Here is a 17,483-nt window from a genome sequence, read left to right as displayed (position 1 = left end):
TTTTCATTCCGGCAAGACAAATTTTCTCGTTTTACAATTCGAAAGAATCCTGTGCAAGTGAAAACGGGAGCACCCATTTTTTCGTTTTCAAAACGAAAACGAAAAGTGAATACCGGAGCATGCCAGTTTATATCCCTATCTCCCATTTATCTTGAAATACTCTGTCAATTTAATTCTTTATTCCTTATGCTCTGGCTAGAATTAAGTTCACGTCATTACACATCCTAATTTCTTGATTGTAATATATTTTGTTTACGCGGGTTGATTGGCATCTGTCCATCAGCCTTTTTGTAACACATAAATTTTGTATATCACACGTAATTAGTTTCAATAGTGAGTTGTATACAAATTTGAAAGGCAAGTCCCATAAATTTGCGAAATATTAATACTAAAATTATGTGTCGTTAATGCCTCCTCCTGTTACATAAATTTCCTGCCGGCACAAAGTTATAATACCCTTCTACGCTATGGGTAGCGGGTATAAATAGTTTAATATATAAAGTGATGTATACAATTATTTTTTAATATGTTGATCGTCCCGACGCTGATCAAGATTATATATTCTTCATGAGGGTCTCCTACCCATTGCATACATTTCCGGTATGCCCAACGTTATAATATAATTTTGTATGATCGCAACCAAATTATATTTTATTGTTACTCTATCTTTAAAATTACGAGTGCTAATAGAGGTAGATCTGCCCTTCTACCCTAGCTTTTGTTTGTCTTATGTTATCGATAACAGACTTTTACCTGCAATGCATTACTTCAGCATTACATCTATAGAAAATACTTACATTATGGCGCCATTCAATACGAAACACCTGAGGATGGGCAATTACCAAGCAATCAAAGTAAACATCAGTTCCCTCTCGCAAGGCATTGGCTTCCAACGATGTACCCAAACGAACGTAGGCTTCAGGAATATCTAAATAAATTACAAAGAATAGGATACATTAAACTATATATATATACGTCATCGTGACATATGGTTACATATAAATATTAAAAACATAGAATACAATTAGGCTTCCAGGTGGGAACTATATAAATAAGTACGATTATTCTATGTAAGACATAGAAAGTAATAGTTACGAGTATCTATAATATTACTATATTTCAAAACGTTGGGCTTTTTTAAAACACAAATTGAAACCAACAAAATACACAAAAAAAAAACAGTTATGCAATTAAATTAATATGGTTGGAAGGACTATTTAACCCATAGCACTTAAATGTAGATGCCATTTTTGAGCAACAACAGCCTAGGCGATACTGTTGAGTGATCACTAATATAGAAATGTAATTTGTATACATGATACCCATAGGGTGGTAGTAACAGCCAGAAGGAGTCATCTCGGACCATATTATGTATACACATATCAGGGTAAACAGCCGAGACGATAAAACCATACTCGTCTGTCCGTCCGTCTGAATGAACACCTAGATCTGAGACTATAAGAGATAGAGATATAATTTTGACTGCGCTTGTTATGTTTGCAGGCAGATCCAGTTTGTCTCTAATATTTGGCACTCCCACATCCGCCCCCGCAAATCGACAAAAATCAAATAAGTGTAATTTTATAGCTAGAGTCGCGAATTTTGGTACATACAATAATATCTACAAACTTTATCATTCCTGCTTTCTATAGTATATTTTGAATGTAGTACTGTATCAATATATGTACCTACTTCAGTATATATTTAGCATTTTGTGTCCAAATTAATAGTATATTATAAAATAAATACCACAATATTTTGCTTTTATTAAAAATGAGCTGCAGCTTAATTTTTTTATTTTCGAACACTCGCTATTTATAACTCTTTCATATGGCCGAGCATCGAAGAACTACTTTGTATTTTGTTGGTTGGAGCGAGAAGGGTAGTGAGCGAGAGAGCTCTGAATTATATTCTCTCGTTTATCGGTTTGCCAAGTACGTTATTGTATGCGGTCAGATCTTGCAAGACTACATTATGAAGAAGAATACATTATGTTACAAGTAATTTTCAATACACTATGTAAATTTCACTACAAACCACTATTCTGATACAGATTCTATATCAACTACTATAGAGGCCTGCGCACTAATCTTTTGGTAAGGCAACTCCGTTACCTTCATGACTTCAGTTCCAAATCAGCAGAAGTATAGTTATGTTTTTTTTTAACGTGAATGGAGATGCCATGCAAGACAAAATGTAATGGTTTGATAATTCTTCTATATCATACTAACCATGAATAATATATAGGTAAAATACTCGCAGATAAGTTAAGCGTTTATCTCTCAAATGAAAAAAATTATATTGCGTATTTTTTAAGTGTATTATAATGAATAATCGTAAATATGCTATGATGGATATAATATTTTTAGTTTTTTATTAATATAGTTTTTGCCAATAATTATCCAATGTTGTCCTTCACTTCACATCAAAAGTGTTTAAAAAGATCAGATCGGTATAGAGGCGTTTAATCGAATTTAAAAAATCGTAAGTCGAGACTTTACAAAAAATTCAAAGGAACTGGCTCTTCTTTTGATTTTCTCCGCTATTCTGTTGCTCAAGCTGCTTTTCGCACTCATAACAATGAGTGTTATAATAATTATTTGAGTAGGTGCAGAATAAGATCCAAAGCGATTTTACGACTTCGTTAACTCGAAGCGTAGATCCGCGTCATCACCAGCATATATGTCTTTGGAGAATATGACAGTATCTAATGGTCATGATGTTTCCGATTTATTTGGGGCGTTTTTCCAAACGACATATTCTGTCCCAAGTTCTCTAAATTCTTTTTCTTATCCTTGTCAGTTAAATTCATCTAATTGTATTTTTGGTCCTTTTATTACTGAAAGCTCTATTTTAACGGAACTATTGGATATAAAACCTATTATTTCGGCAGGTCCGGATGGAGTACCTAGTTGTGTGCTGAGGTATTGTGCTGGTAGTATCTGTAAACCGCTTTTTAAATTGTTTGAATTATCCGTTAACTCATGTTCTTTTCCTAAAATCTGGAAAAAATCATAAATTATACCTATCCTAAAAAGGGAGTAATCTAAAGTTCAAAATTATCGCGGTATATCTAAATTGTCTGCGATTCCGAAAGCATTTGAAAAAATTATAACTTCTCAACTGCAACATCTGTGTAAATCTATAATTTCACCTTACCAACATGGGTTTGTGAAGTCTAGATCCACTTCTACTAACTTATTGGAGTTCTCTTCCATTGTAATTAAAGGATTCGAGAATAAAATGCAAACGGATGTCATTTACACCGATTTTAGTAAGGCTTTTGACTCTGTTAATCATCACCTTTTACTGTATAAGCTTAATGTTTTAGGGTTTCCTCATAGCCTAATTGAGTGGATATCCTCATACCTTTCCAACACAATTCAGAATGTTTATTATAATGGTTTTGTATCTAAATGTGTTCAAGTCACTTCTGGTGTGCCACAGGGCAGTCATTTGGGTCCTCTATTGTTCACTTTGTTCATAAATGATCTTCCTTATGTAATTGTGCATTCCCGTGTACTTATGTACGCCGATGACGTTAAGCTTTGCCTGACATTTAATGATAGTCTTCCGAGCTCACTGTTACAATGTGACGTTAATCGTCTAGAATCTTGGTGCAGAGTAAATATGTTACATCTGAACTGCAATAAGTGTAAGTTTATGACCTTTTGTAGGGGTTCTTCCCAGTTAAATAACTATATGTTATATGATACTCCTCTTGAGCGAATTGAAGGTGTGAATGACTTAGGGGTTTTGCTTGATGCAAAACTAAAATTCGATAAACATATTCTGTCTGCTGTAAATAGGGCCATGGGTGTTCTGGGATTTATAAAACGCTGGTCGAAAGAGTTCAATGATCCCTACATCACTAAGACTTTGTACGTCTCACTGGTTCGTCCTATCCTTGAGTACGGATCTCTTGTCTGGAATCCCCAGTATAGGGTTTATCAAGATAGGATTGAATCGGTGCAGAAACAATTTTTATTATTTGCTCTTCGTAGTTTAAATTGGAATCCTAATATTAGATTACCACCGTATCGAAGTAGACTTTTATTACTAAACCTTCCTTCTCTTTCTGACCGTAGAACTATGCAAGGTGCTGTTTTTATACAGAGACTAATTAATGGTGAAATAGACTCTTTGGAGCTGTTAAGTCAAATTAGTTTTGCAGTTCCTGTCAGGATCACTAGGAATTTTCTTCCTCTGCTCATTTCACGTAGATCTACTAACTTTGCTTGCCATAATCCCTTCCGTATTCTGTGTGTGAACTATAATAATCTCAATAACGTAGTTTGCTCTAGTAAATCTATTCCTTTGCTTAAAACCTTATTATTAGCTTATTTATCGAGTATTTAATTGTTATTTATCTTATTATACATATATTCTAACATATTTTTAATATAATTTAATTAGCTGTCCAGCGACTTCTAATATTCATTCGCGGTTTTCGTTTAATGCATGCTGTTCACAAATTTATTTTGTTTTGTCCGCGCGTCAACAAGCCCGTGCTTGGTATCGCTGGGCCACTTGATGGTACTGCCGTTAGTACGTCAACGTCCAAATAAATAAATAAATAATAGTGACGATGAATATTGATGCAAATTAGAAAAGAGTATATGGGCGAAACAACGTAAGTTTAGTAATTTTAACAATGCACATTGGGATGAAATGCCTTTATTTTGGCCATAACCGTAATTTTAAAGCTAGAAAGTTGAAACTTGGAGAATTTGCTGCTTATATTATTTGTGAATTTCGGATTTTTTTATTTTTTTTTTTTTTTTTTTTTTTTTTTTTTTTTTTTTTTTTTTTTTTTTTTTTTTTTGTTTTAATCACCTCTAAATCGTTTTCCGGAAAATCATTTGGAATTACCCAGTCAAAAGAGGCCTTGACATTGCGATTTGAATCCAGCCAAATTTTTAGTTAGTCACCCCGACGAAGAGAAACCTTGCTTGTATCTATTGAAATATTTAACCCCCCCGCAAATTCCCGCAAATTAATTAAATGCTACCTGAATATACACATAATAACTCATACTACCACATAAGTTGTTATTTGTTATCTGTTGTTTCTTGCTAGATATGCTCCACGAAACACAAATATTTTAAGGTTAGAACCAACAAAACTAATGCTTACGTATTTCATTAAAAACATGACAACACAAAAACAAATATAATTAAAAACTTATACAAATATTTTCTACATACCATGAAGAACATTTTCCAATTTAAGGTATTTTAATAAGTCAAACTGTTTAAAAATACGACAACGCCAAAATTAAGAAATTTTACTAGTCAGCAAGCTTGCACGCACAACGTGGCAAGAACAGCTGACTTTAAACAGCTGGTGCAAGACGAAGGCTGCGCAATAAAATTCAAATTAAATATTTTCGATGTCTAGGGACATTTCTAAGCTTGAAATAATTGCAACATTATTGATATATTAACATGAACTTTTTAGGTTTTTGCCAAAATAAAGGCCTTTCATCCCAATGTGCAATGGTAAACCCCTTTCTGTTTTGGAAGTTGCAAATATTGGTTTCGGGACCACACAATGCCACAAATATCTTGAAAGTGCTTTTACATCCAACGTCTAGCTTTCTTCTCAAGGGATGATTGGTCACAGGAAGAATGGATGTCGTGACTCTTCACTTCACAAGTCTATGTGGCAGGTTTAAAGTCCGGAAAGACTCTATTCCTATGTACGGTGGAAACCAAGGGTCTTCCCGTAGGAGGCCAATGCCTCCTGCCATGATCTCTGACTCGTTTCAACTGCTGTCAGCATTGTCTTAAGTGTGCTCATCACGCGTTCAACCTGTCCATTTGCCCTACTAGCTCCGGTAGCGATCAAATGCAGCTGAATCTTTTGAGCGGAACAGAAATTGCGAAAGCCTGAGCCAGCAAAACAACGACCTTGATCCGTTATTATTCTAATTGGCAATCCAAATAGCGCCACAACCGATTTCACAGCTTTAATACAGCTTTCGGTGTCTATATTCAGTGTGTCTATTAAAACAATGACGTATTCCTTCAAGTCATTTTTGACACTCATTTTACCCGTTATGTCGATGTGTACTGTGTGCCATGGTATCTCTATCTTAGGAGTTGGATGCAATTCTGCCTGGACCTTTCCATTTGGGGGTTTTGCTAGTTTGCACGTGATACAATTTTCCACAAATCTACGTACATACTTGGTCATATTCTCGAACCAGTAATATCCATATACCTTATCTAATGTTTTTTTCCCATCCCAAATGCATAACAGATTCGTGTACGTGGTTGATCACTGCCCACCTAAACGCCCTTGGAATTACCAGCAAGCACCTTGTTCCTCTGTATTTTCCTATGCAATATACCCTTTCTTAATTCAAATGTTTTATTTAAATTTTCCGGTAACTCGTTATTGCGTAACTTGGATGAAATATTGATTATTTCAGGATCGCGCTGCTGTTCGGACACCAACCAATTGTCGGTCACTTCAGTAAGATTAATACGCTTCTCAATTATTTTATCCGCACACTTATTTCCTTCTGACAGTGGATTTCGGGAGAGGAAATCGACATGCGCCATTCGCTCCCTTTTTCTATATTCAAGATCGAAATCAAATGACTATAAAAAACCCCCACCATCTATGCACTCTTGGTGTTAATTCTATTTTGGTGCGACTGGCCTTTAAAGAGTTACAATCAGTGTAAACGACAAATTTACGACCTTGTAAATAATGCCTTAAATGCTTCATAGCATTGACCACTGCTAAAGTCTCGAGTTCGTACGAATGGTATTTTGCTTCTGCCGGAGAAGTACATTTGCTATAATACTCCACTACATAGCATTTATTTTCGATTTTATGTAACAATATCGCCCCGTAACCAATGGAGCTGGAATCTGTGTGCAATTCTATTGGATATTGTGTATCAAATATAGTTAATACTGGGGCCTGTGACAATACACCTATTATTGTCAAACGTATTTGTTCATGTTCTGACAACCAGATAAAATTAGCAAATTTTGGAATGAATTGTCGAAAGTAAGAAGCTAAACCAATGAACCGTCGCAATTGAGTAACGGTTTCCGGAGGTGGCAACCCTATCAATGCCTGGATCTTTCATGCATCTGGCCGAATTTCTCCATTCGTTATTTCAAACACAAGGTACTCGATTTTTGTTTTAAGAAACGAACATTTCCTTATATTAAATGAAAATCCGGCTTTACTTAAGGTGTCCAACACTATCTCTAGTTGTTCTAACGCTTCATCTTTCGCTTTAGCTACTACCATAACATCGTCAATGTAAACAATTGCGAATGTGTGTGCCAACGGACCCAGCGCTTTTATTATTGCACGCTGAAACACAGAAGGTGCGTTCTTCAGACCAAAGGGCATGGTTAAGAATTCGTACTGTCCATCAGGTGTAACGAAGGCCGTTCGCTCAATTGAATCTGGGTGTACAGGGATTTGGTAAAATCCACTTGTTATATCTATACACGAAAAGTAATTTGCACCACGAAGACGAGCTATTTGATCCGAAATAAGAGGCAAAGGATATTTATCGGCAATTGTATTGTCGTTTAAAACGCGGTAATCAACACAAAGACGATCTGTGAAATTTTTCTACTTAACCAGCATCATGGGACTAACGAATGGTGAGCAGCTGGGACGAATAATTTTTGATGTAAGCAATTCATCAATTTTGCACCGAACGTGCTTCCTCTCATCTTCGCTAAGCCTATAAGGTCGGCGTTGCACAGTCTTTTGTGGATCTATTAGCCTAATTTCTAATTGACCTGTCGTCACACGAGTCATTGGAATTCCGTCAATAAACCTATCAGAGTGACATCTGAACATATTGTTTAATATCGTCTTATAAGAATCGTTTAAATTGGTATCAGAATTTATGATTTCTTCATACTTCACTAGACTCAGAACATTTACTCTTCTTGTCTTATAAAAGCAAAATTTATCTTCATCAATTGATACACCAAAGCCCAGGCTTAAAACTTCACGGCCAATCAACACGTCATGCTTCAAATATTTGTCCATAACTATATGTAATAAAACTTCTAAACAATATTGTTTAATATTAATATTATTCAAAACTTGCAATGTGCTACAAATTGAATCGTTACTTATGCCATTTAAAGTTACAATATTGTGAAATCGTTTTCCGGTGAATTTATCCGCTACACTGTCCTTGACCAGTGAACATTCGGCTCCAGAATCAATACAATATGGAATAGACTCATTGGATAAGGTAATTGTTCCACTTGGTGGAGCTACTGTACAAACGTCAACTCGCTTCTCGTAGCTCTTGCTGTTTCCACCAGTACGATTTTTGGGGCATACAGAAGCCACATGTCCGTTTTCACCGCACTTAAAACATTTAATTTTTGATCGATCCTTCACTCCGGCCGTGCTGCTCTGTTGGGGCTGATGCTTTCTCCATTCGAGAGCGGCATTCTGCATATTTGTGGCCAGCTTTTCCACAAAAATGGCACTTCACCTGCGACTGTATTCTTGTTTTCTTTTTATCCGGACCCGTCGAATATCCGACGTCCTCGTTGTTACTCTTCTTGAAAGCGTAAGCCTGTAGCTGCTGCTGCAGCTCATTAGGAGTCGTCACATTCGTTGTAAACAGCCAACGCAACAATTTATTATCAATTTGAGCCATGTGAGCTAACGCTACTGATACCGCAATCTCCTCCAAATTCTTTGCCTTCCACTTAGAGAGCAATAGGGTGACAATGCGACTGCCGTACTCAGCGAAACTCTCTCCAGTTTTGGGACGTCCGTTCAAAATGTTCATCAGTATGGCAGAAGTTGTCTCAATGCTCACGAAACGTTGGATGAAGATTTCCTTAAGCTGCGGCCATGTGATGCCAGCGAAGCATATTTGGGACAGCCATTGCGATGCACTGCCTTCTAATGCTTTGCTTAACGCAATCACAGGCGCACTGCCTTCGAGAGCATTATCCGTAAAAATTAAGTCCACTGTAGTACACCAAGCTGATGCATCTGCTCCAGCGGTGTCAGGGCAAAACTTGGGTAGAGTGAGCCAATCCCACTTCTGATGTCGGCGGCAAGGGTATGTTATCCATGTTGATACTTTTGATGATTGACGCAGCTGCACAGCGAGTTCCGATCGGTTCGAATACCCAAGCTCAACTGACTATTTCAGCATACGCGCTCACGTCATAAACTCACTCAAGTCGAGCGTATGCAGCTATCTCTGTCTTACTCAAGACACTTGGTATCTTACCATCGAACCTCACTCAGCAGCAGAGCGTCTCTGCCTCTGCTGCCGTGCTTTCGCTCAATATCAGCTAGTAAAGCAGAAGCAGGGGAATTCCCCGAATTCCCAAATTACCAGAGTGCTACATTTACTAGGATTCACATTGCGACACATACATTTCCTGCCGGCACAAAGTTATAATACCCTTCTACCCGGTAGCGGGTATAAAAATGACGAAGATACCTTCTTGTGATTGATACATTTATTTTAATAAAAGTGACGGAAATTCCTTCTGTGATTGTTACATTTAGTAATGTTATACTTACATTGTATATCCAATTTCCATCCATCTTCTAAAGGATCAGATGGGACAGCATGGTTATATGCTTTACATGATAAAAATTTTCCGGAATCGGTCTTACTTAAATTGATAGAAAGCGTACTGGTCGTTTGATTTCCGTCACTTGATGTCTAAAATGTAAAAATAAAAAATGGAAAGTTTATTTGGAGCAATTTGGTAGAATCATCACAGGAAATATAAAGGCTAAAATATATTTTTGTTGAAAAACTTTTCAGTTTTAATTTGATCGAAACTCAGTGGATTGCATCAAAAGTCAAATATAGCTGTCAAATTGCGTATTGGTATTTTCCACTTTCACTTAATTGTAAAGTGAATATCATTTTATTAACGCGTTATATTAGTTCATTTGATACCCTTTGCGATGTAGCAATGTAGGAACTCATGTAACAGGTTGAAAAGCCTTCTCCGACTCCATAAAGTATATATATTCTAGGTCAGCATGAACAGCCGAGACAATATAGCCATGCGCGTCAGTCCGTTTGAAAATTAGATTTAACTAACTTACGTTGGCAATACGTACAAAGTTGGCGAATCGGAAACAGTGGTGGAATCATACAACTCTGCGATGAACTGGAAAGTTATTTTCAGACGTCTTACAGTTATTATGCAGATAAGAGAGATCTAAACACTCTCGAGTATCAAGTCGTTAACCTAAAGTAGTTCGTCCATTATGGAATTCTATTAAATGGTGTACCATCAGCTGTCATTAATTCTTAACCAAGTTGACGTATAGGAAAATTCTTCTGACCCAATAAAAGAGTTATCGAACAGCTGTGGAGGCAAAGTTCTTCTAAGAAAGTATGCTTACGGGGGCTCAGTGGAATATTGCCACGTCTTTTAGCTGTAAAAGAACCAAGGAATGCATTGCATTTATAAAGTTTGCTGCGCAACCAGGATCATTGAAACCCTTTCTTACCAAGTGTCAATTACCCCTGTACCACTTAAGCAATTCAAGACTGCTATACACCATGCCCAACTAATCAGCACCTCCACCAAGACAACGACCTTTTCAACCTAGAGCAGGAGCAGGAGCCTGAACAAAGACTTGCTCCGGAAAACACCATAATTTCTGAATGAATACTGGTTCTAACCAGAACTGTTTTCAACCTTAATTCGTAAAAAACGCAAAGAAGAACAAGAAATCTTTTTTCGTCGTTTTTTATGCCGCCAGAATATCAATTAGGCTTATAATTACTTTTAAAAGGACCAATTTCTGACTCCACCTCAAATTTGCAAATAAAATTTTTGGCGACGGCAACAACAATTTTCGTTTTGGTGAGCGACCGATAAGTCCGATAACTCATGGTTATCGCCTAAGCTGCCATACTTTTGGTGGAATGGAAAAGCAAGTTAAAACAAGTAAGAAAGTTACAGTCGAGTGTGCTCGACTTTTATTTATTGAAACTTCTTCTAAGAAGACGTGATTGGTTGCTGAACCTTGTTAGACCTCTCGCCAGGTGGTTAGGGTGCAACAGCAGCTTGGTAAAGTACTTTTCCTTCTGTTCTGCGATCACTTCATTGACTGGTAAGATGTTTAAGTCGCGTTGTATGTTTTCGTTTTGCGAACGTACCACGGTGCCCCGGTGATTGTTCTCAAGATCTTCGACTGAGCTCGCTGGACTACGTCAATATTACTATTGCTGGCATTCCCCCATAGCAGAACTTTATATTCAAGGCTAAGGGGAGACCGAGGGTTGATAAGCCAATGAAGGCTGCTGGCTTTTAGCTTTAGGTGTCTTCTTTTGGCTTCAATGTGCCGGCGCCATGTGAGTCTTCTGTCGTGGTGTACTCCTAGATATTGTGAGATAGTTGTCTAATGACAATTAAAGTTGCAAAAAAACATCTGATTGTCACAAAATCAAAGCATCAGCTGATGCGCCAAAGCCTTAATTAAGTTGGCAACTCTACTTATCATAGCTCAACTGTTAGACCTCTGTTGAGTCTATCGAACGAGGAGAATTTTATTGATCCACACAGAGGTGCATTGAGCACTCACTAAGGGCAGCCATCTTCACTTTTTCAACTTCAGACAATTTAAAAAAAAAAAAAGGAAAAATTAAGATAAAATAGTACTGTAAATAAGAAAAGAATACCAACACTTTTGGCATCCAAGGTTTCCTTTCGTCGCCAACCTGGAGTGGCCGTCTCTATTAGAGAAATTGAAATTGCTGAATTTTCTCTATAATCTTTGCCACTGATTGGTAAGTAGTGTCAATCTGTATAGACCTTGCGGTAAAAATGTTATTTTATGCAGCTAATTGGTCATACTGCTGGCAATTGCAGACGCTAGACCCTCCATAGAGTGGAATAGGTGTTGCACATTGCGGTCCTCGCCTACCTGTAATTAGTACTTGTCAAATCAACTACCTCATTTTTTTCGACTTTTATACAGCCAACATGGGGTACATAGGGATTCGATAGCCTTATAATCATAACACTTTATCATCTTTAACAGCTATCATCAACAATCATATATGCTACGACGGATTCATCAGTTATCAGGCCTGCTAACATCGATGGAAAGTGCGTAAGTACGGCATAGCCGTGTCTGTAATCATAGTTGATTGGGGTTGTGATTGTGAGGCTCTCGATTCCGTGTTGGTCCGTGTTGGTTACATATTTTTCGTATTATTAAGTCATGAAGGCAAACGTTTAAACAAAACAAATTAACGTAACGATAAATAAAAGCTCAATTAATCAAGCACTATTGTTCATTAGAGATAACTTTTTTTTAACAATATGAAGAATGTTTATTAAAATAATGTATCACATGGAGAAGAAAACAATGATGTGTTAAACTTTTGATTTTAATTGGGCACTGGTTATGCGAGCGTTAAGGTTGATGCGAAATGAGTACTTTCCCTCTCCCCAAGTATTACACTCTGTCTACACTTTAATTTATGATGACTTACTACCCAGTCGAAGCGAAAGACCCACCCCAGCCCTGAACTGAGCCGGCAAGTTAGCTAGACAGAGTAGGCCTAGAAGAGTAGAACATCGTGGTGTTCGTCACAATATGTATCTTCGTTTGCTTGCGGGAGTAGTTGTTGTTTAACGTTAGCGGCGGGCAGTTTTGCCTGTTTTGGATGAATGTAACGTGCTTGTATTTTTGTTCGTTCACTCTAATTCGCCAATCTGATAGCTATTTTTCAACATCGACCATATGAAGAGTTAGCTGCGCAGTTGCTTTCCTCGGGCATTTTGAGCGGCTAAGAACAGCTGCATCATCAGCAAACGTAGATGTTGTTATTCGTGTGCTTGTCGGGATGTCTGCTGTGTAGAGCACGTATAGTGTTGGCCCTAGCACACTACCTTGAGGAACTCCAGCTCCAACAATGAAATCATCAGATATAGCAGTGTTGCATCTCACAACAAATTTTCTGTCGTAAAGGTAAGATTCTAAAAGCTTATGGGTGTTGTTGGGGAGCATTGTCTTGATCTTGTACATAAGACCTTCCAGTCAGACTCTATCAAATGCTTGAGAGACATCTAAAAATATGGCAGTACAGTAGTCTCGTTTTTCGAACGCGTACCGAATTTCTGATGTTATCCGGTTGACCTGCTCAATTGTTCCGTGCTTTTCACGAAACCCAAATTGATGTGACGGGATTCCTTCCTGGAGTCTTAGGTATATGTTTATCCGAGTCAAAACGCATTTTTCAAAGAGTTTAGATAAGCATGAAAGTAGGCTTATAGGTCTATACGACGTGGGGATTGTGTGGTCTTTTCCCGGCTTTGCTATCATTATTATAATTGACTTTTTCCATCTCAATGGATAGTAGCCAAGTTTTGCGATGGCATTGAAAAGCAGGGTGATAGTGCAAGCGGCGCAATATGGGAGCTCGATGATCATTTTGGGAGTTATGTGGTCGCAGCCCGGGGATTTTTCGGATTCAGTTGATTTTTGATGATTCTAACGATTTCATTTGGGCGAAATTCGATTGGCTCATGTTGAAGCTGAGGCTCATTTGGGAAAGTCGGCAAAGTAAACGCACTCGTTGCAGGATTTGGTTGGAATACATTTTTAAGATGGTTGGCAAACGTGCTGGCTCTGTCTGCATCGCTACGCGCCCAGCCTCCTGTGGGATTTCTAATAGGCATCACGGTTTCTACGTCGGCTTAATTGTTGAGATGGGGAGTTAGCTCAATGTGTGAGCTAATATATAATACTTTCTGTATATTATCTGTGTGTGTATGGTTTTCTGTGAGGTCAATTTTAGTGATTGTTCCAATGTTCCTGGATGCCGGAGTAGAATAAACAGTATAGGCGAGTGATCAGATGAAAGATCCGAAAGGCATTCGGCGCTTATCAGATTTTTTGGAATGTTTTTGGTAACCGCAAAGTCTATTAAATCGGGTAGTTTCTTTGGGTCTGCCGGCCAGTATGTTGGTGTGCCAAGAGAAACATAGTCGAGCTTGTTCTTGGCGTTGATAATGGCATTGTAGAGCTGCTTTCCATTTGGAGTCACGAGACGAGATCCCCAGTGTGAGTGCTTGGCATTGTAGTCTCCTGCTGCTATGAAGTGGTCTCCTAGTGAGTTGAAAAACTGCATAAACTCATCTTCAGCTATAGTGAAGCGAGAGGGGCAGTAAACGGCGGCTAGTGTAAGTTGATTGTCAGTAATTAATTGTATATTTATAGATGTGGCCTGTAGGTAGTTTTTAGCAAATTTGATATGATAGTAGTGCTTATACGGCTTCTGATTAGAATTCTAGTCCCACCATGTGCTTTACCATCTGGATGATTTGTTCCGTAGAAAGAATATCCTTGTAGTTGAAAATTGTATTTGTTTGTAAGGTGTGTTTCTGAAAGCAGCATTACGTCGATTTGATTGTCGAGTAGGAATTGAGCTAACTCAAGTTTATGCTGCGAAACGCCGTTAGCGTTCCACGTAGAGATCCGTAGGGGAGTCATTATTTGGATTGTTGTGTAACCAGCATTTGAATCAATAGATTTTGGTTTCGCATTAAATCTTGCATAGTTGTCCGCATAAATGACATAAATTCTGTTAGGCTTTGTTGTAAGCTGCATATCATAGCTTCGAAGTTGCTATTTGACTGCTCCGGCGATTGATACTGCTGAGCAATGTTCGGTTCTAGGTATGCTGATTGCAAAAATGAACTTTTTGGGGCAGGGGTAACCGGTCCTGATTTTAAAGCGCTTGCGTATGTCACACTTTTGTCAGAGTTAATAGGTCCTAGTGAGGATCTGCCTGCAGTCGAGAAGAAGACTTCAGGGTTTGATCTTGAGACTTTCAACGTTTTATTTTGGGTGCGGGCGGTAATTCCTTTCTGATGCGGCTTCTTAGATCCTTATAAACTGGGCAACCTCTATAGTTAGCAGTGTGATTGCCACCGCAGTTGTCGCACTTTTTCGAGTTACTGTCATCTTTGCTCGCTGGGCATTGTGCGGAGTCATGAAGCTCTCCACAAACTACACACACCGGGAGCAGTTTACAGTATGACCTTGTATAGCCATATTCTTGGCAGTTCGCACATCGTTCCGGACCATTGCGTTTGTGCGGTTCCTCAACTGTAATTCGGCGGTGCAGCAGGAACTGAAGATTGTATATAGGGTGCACTTCGTATTTCTTCAGGGCCTTAATTTCTGGCTCGAGCTCAACCTTAAAGAGTGGCTGCGGCTTTCTATCCCTGTTAAGGATATTGAAGACTGTCTTTGCGCTAAATCCCTTCTCTTGTAGTGCCTTTGTTACCTCTGCAAGCGTTACTTCGGATTCTATACCCTTGCAGGCCTTTACTGCTTTTAAGCTGATACGTGTAAAAGTTATTTTTATTATCGGTAAGATATTTCGATAATACTCTGTAATTTGTTTGAACTTTTGTTTCGTGAATGTTGCCCTTTACATGGGGTATTATGTGGAAGTTATCCTTGCCAATAAGCTCTATAATTTTGTTGGCGAGAACATTGGAACTTTTTTCTCGTATATAAATAGTCGTAGGCTTTGGCTTCCTTTTCTCGACTTCAGTAGATTCGGCCGCCTCAACCTCATAGGCGTCTGCCAAGATTTTAAATCGGTTCGAGTTCATGTCCGTTTCTACTGCAACTAGGCTAGCAATGCCACGGGTTATTTTGCGTTGAGAATTTAGAGGGCTTATCTTTCTTTTAATTTGAATGTAGCGATCCATATCAGTCTGGCTTAATATGTTCATTGCTTTTTTGTTCTGTTTGTTGCGGTTGATGTTGTTGTTACGGTTGACGTTGTTAGCGAAATTACGGTGCTGGTTACTGCGCTCTTATACTGCAGAGACATCGATGGTAGCGAGGGAGAGCATGAGCGAGTTACCATGCCCCCTCTCTCCGGCCACATGGAATAATGCCGATCCGGAAACTCCAAGCCTACTCTATGCAACTCCAAGCCTACTCTATGCAACTCTGACGATACACATACACACACATGTTCAGGCCTTTTGTAATAAATTGCCACTGACGAAATAGTCAGTCTTATTCTGTTCTCCAAACAGCACAGTGCTTTTATTTGTGAGTATTTCTAACATATTACAGAATTCTCTCGCAAATGAGACTCCCTCGGCCACTGGACTGGTAACTAGCGCGCTCTATTACTCTATACGTTTAAGAATTCGGTCGAGTTGGGGGTAATTGACCGCACTTGATCAGAGCTTGCATTATTTTCGGTCGCCTTAAAAGAGAAGTACCCGTTGTTTCTTTGTTGTGAGAGCCGTCTCTCGTCTTTCTCACGGTGACGTTGTGTACGAATGTCGTTTTGACTCATTGTAATCGAGATTGATTAGTTAGAGTTTTAATTGTTATGATTTACATTAATTAGTTAATCAATCAATATAAACATTAGCGATTTCATCGCAAAGAGCGTCTTTAGCGTTATTGTAGATTTTTTTTTTTAAACCAGTCACTGCACTTATGTGATTTTATTGAATATTTTTTGCCGGAGCACAATAAATACACGTCTGCATTTGACGACGGTTCGAATTGATCATGTTGTTTGAATTTGTTGAAGTTGGGTAAAATATGTTTTTAAAAATGAATTTATTTAATTTAATTACTTAAGTGCTAAAATTTTATAAAAAAAATTGTTGAAAACATCGGAATGAAATCCATTAAAAAGGTGACATCCCTTTTTTGTGGGGAACAGGTGATTGTCGTACAACGGATTTTTTTTTAAAGAAAGTTTTAAATCTTTATTTGCTAAAAAGACAAAAGGCAAATTATATTTCTTTCAGGGGAAGCTTAAGTCATCTATGGAGGACAAAATTATCCTTATGTGAGTCCTATCCACGCAGCAAATTGGACATACGAAAGGCATTTTTTCGCGATGTTTACTTCTGACCAAAACACAAGTCAGCTGTTCCGGCAGTAAAAAACGAAACGTTCCGATAGCAAAACGATGAACAAAAACTTGTGAAAACTGGAGAACCTAAAGACGAAAATCTCGGTTTTTACCCAAAAACGAAAACGAAAAGTGAATACCGGAGCATGCCTGAATATCTCTCACATATATAAAACACTGTTCGTAGAATCTGACTAAAAATTGACATACTCTACAAAAGTTGTTGGAGAAATACGAATCAATACTGACAGACCTATACATACCAGACATTATCCGTATCCCAGATCTCTTTAACACAAAGTCAAATAAGTAAGAGACCTACAGTCAAGTGTGCTTGACTGTGAGATACCCAAAATGTACCAGATTGTCAGTCAAACTAACTAAGACCTCTAGAAAGTAGTCAATTTTCCCAACAAAAGTATTTTTTATTTATAATTTCGATATTTTCTCTCTGATTGCGACCAAAAATAAATAAATACTGTTGATGCCAGATGAGGGCAGGTGTGACCACTCAAAACAGTTGACAGTGTGGTCGCGATCGATTGATATCGATAGTGACAAGGTCACACGC

At 38.1% G+C, this 17,483-nt stretch overlaps 2 protein-coding genes across 2 annotated transcripts in view; both read right to left on the bottom strand.

Annotated features, from left to right (window-relative positions):
- LOC133837204 (hemicentin-1) overlaps nt 1-17,483 on the bottom strand; it is a 188,392-nt gene that overhangs the window by 32,425 nt on the left and 138,484 nt on the right. Inside the window, 2 exon segments of the mRNA XM_062267880.1 lie at nt 798-928; nt 9,553-9,697. Of these exon segments, the coding sequence (XP_062123864.1) occupies nt 798-928; nt 9,553-9,697 (276 nt within the window).
- Nucleotides 8,110-8,957, bottom strand: LOC133839162 (uncharacterized). The gene has a single exon (XM_062270516.1). It carries the CDS (start codon nt 8,798-8,800, stop codon nt 8,378-8,380), a length of 423 nt encoding a protein of 140 aa, XP_062126500.1. The 5' UTR covers nt 8,801-8,957; the 3' UTR covers nt 8,110-8,377.

The sequence above is a fragment of the Drosophila sulfurigaster genome, chromosome 2R (assembly GCF_023558435.1).
Source record: "Drosophila sulfurigaster albostrigata strain 15112-1811.04 chromosome 2R, ASM2355843v2, whole genome shotgun sequence".
Lineage (NCBI taxonomy): Eukaryota > Metazoa > Arthropoda > Insecta > Diptera > Drosophilidae > Drosophila > Drosophila sulfurigaster.
Note: the sequence above shows the minus strand (reverse complement) of the source record. Positions and strands in the feature narration are given on the sequence as shown.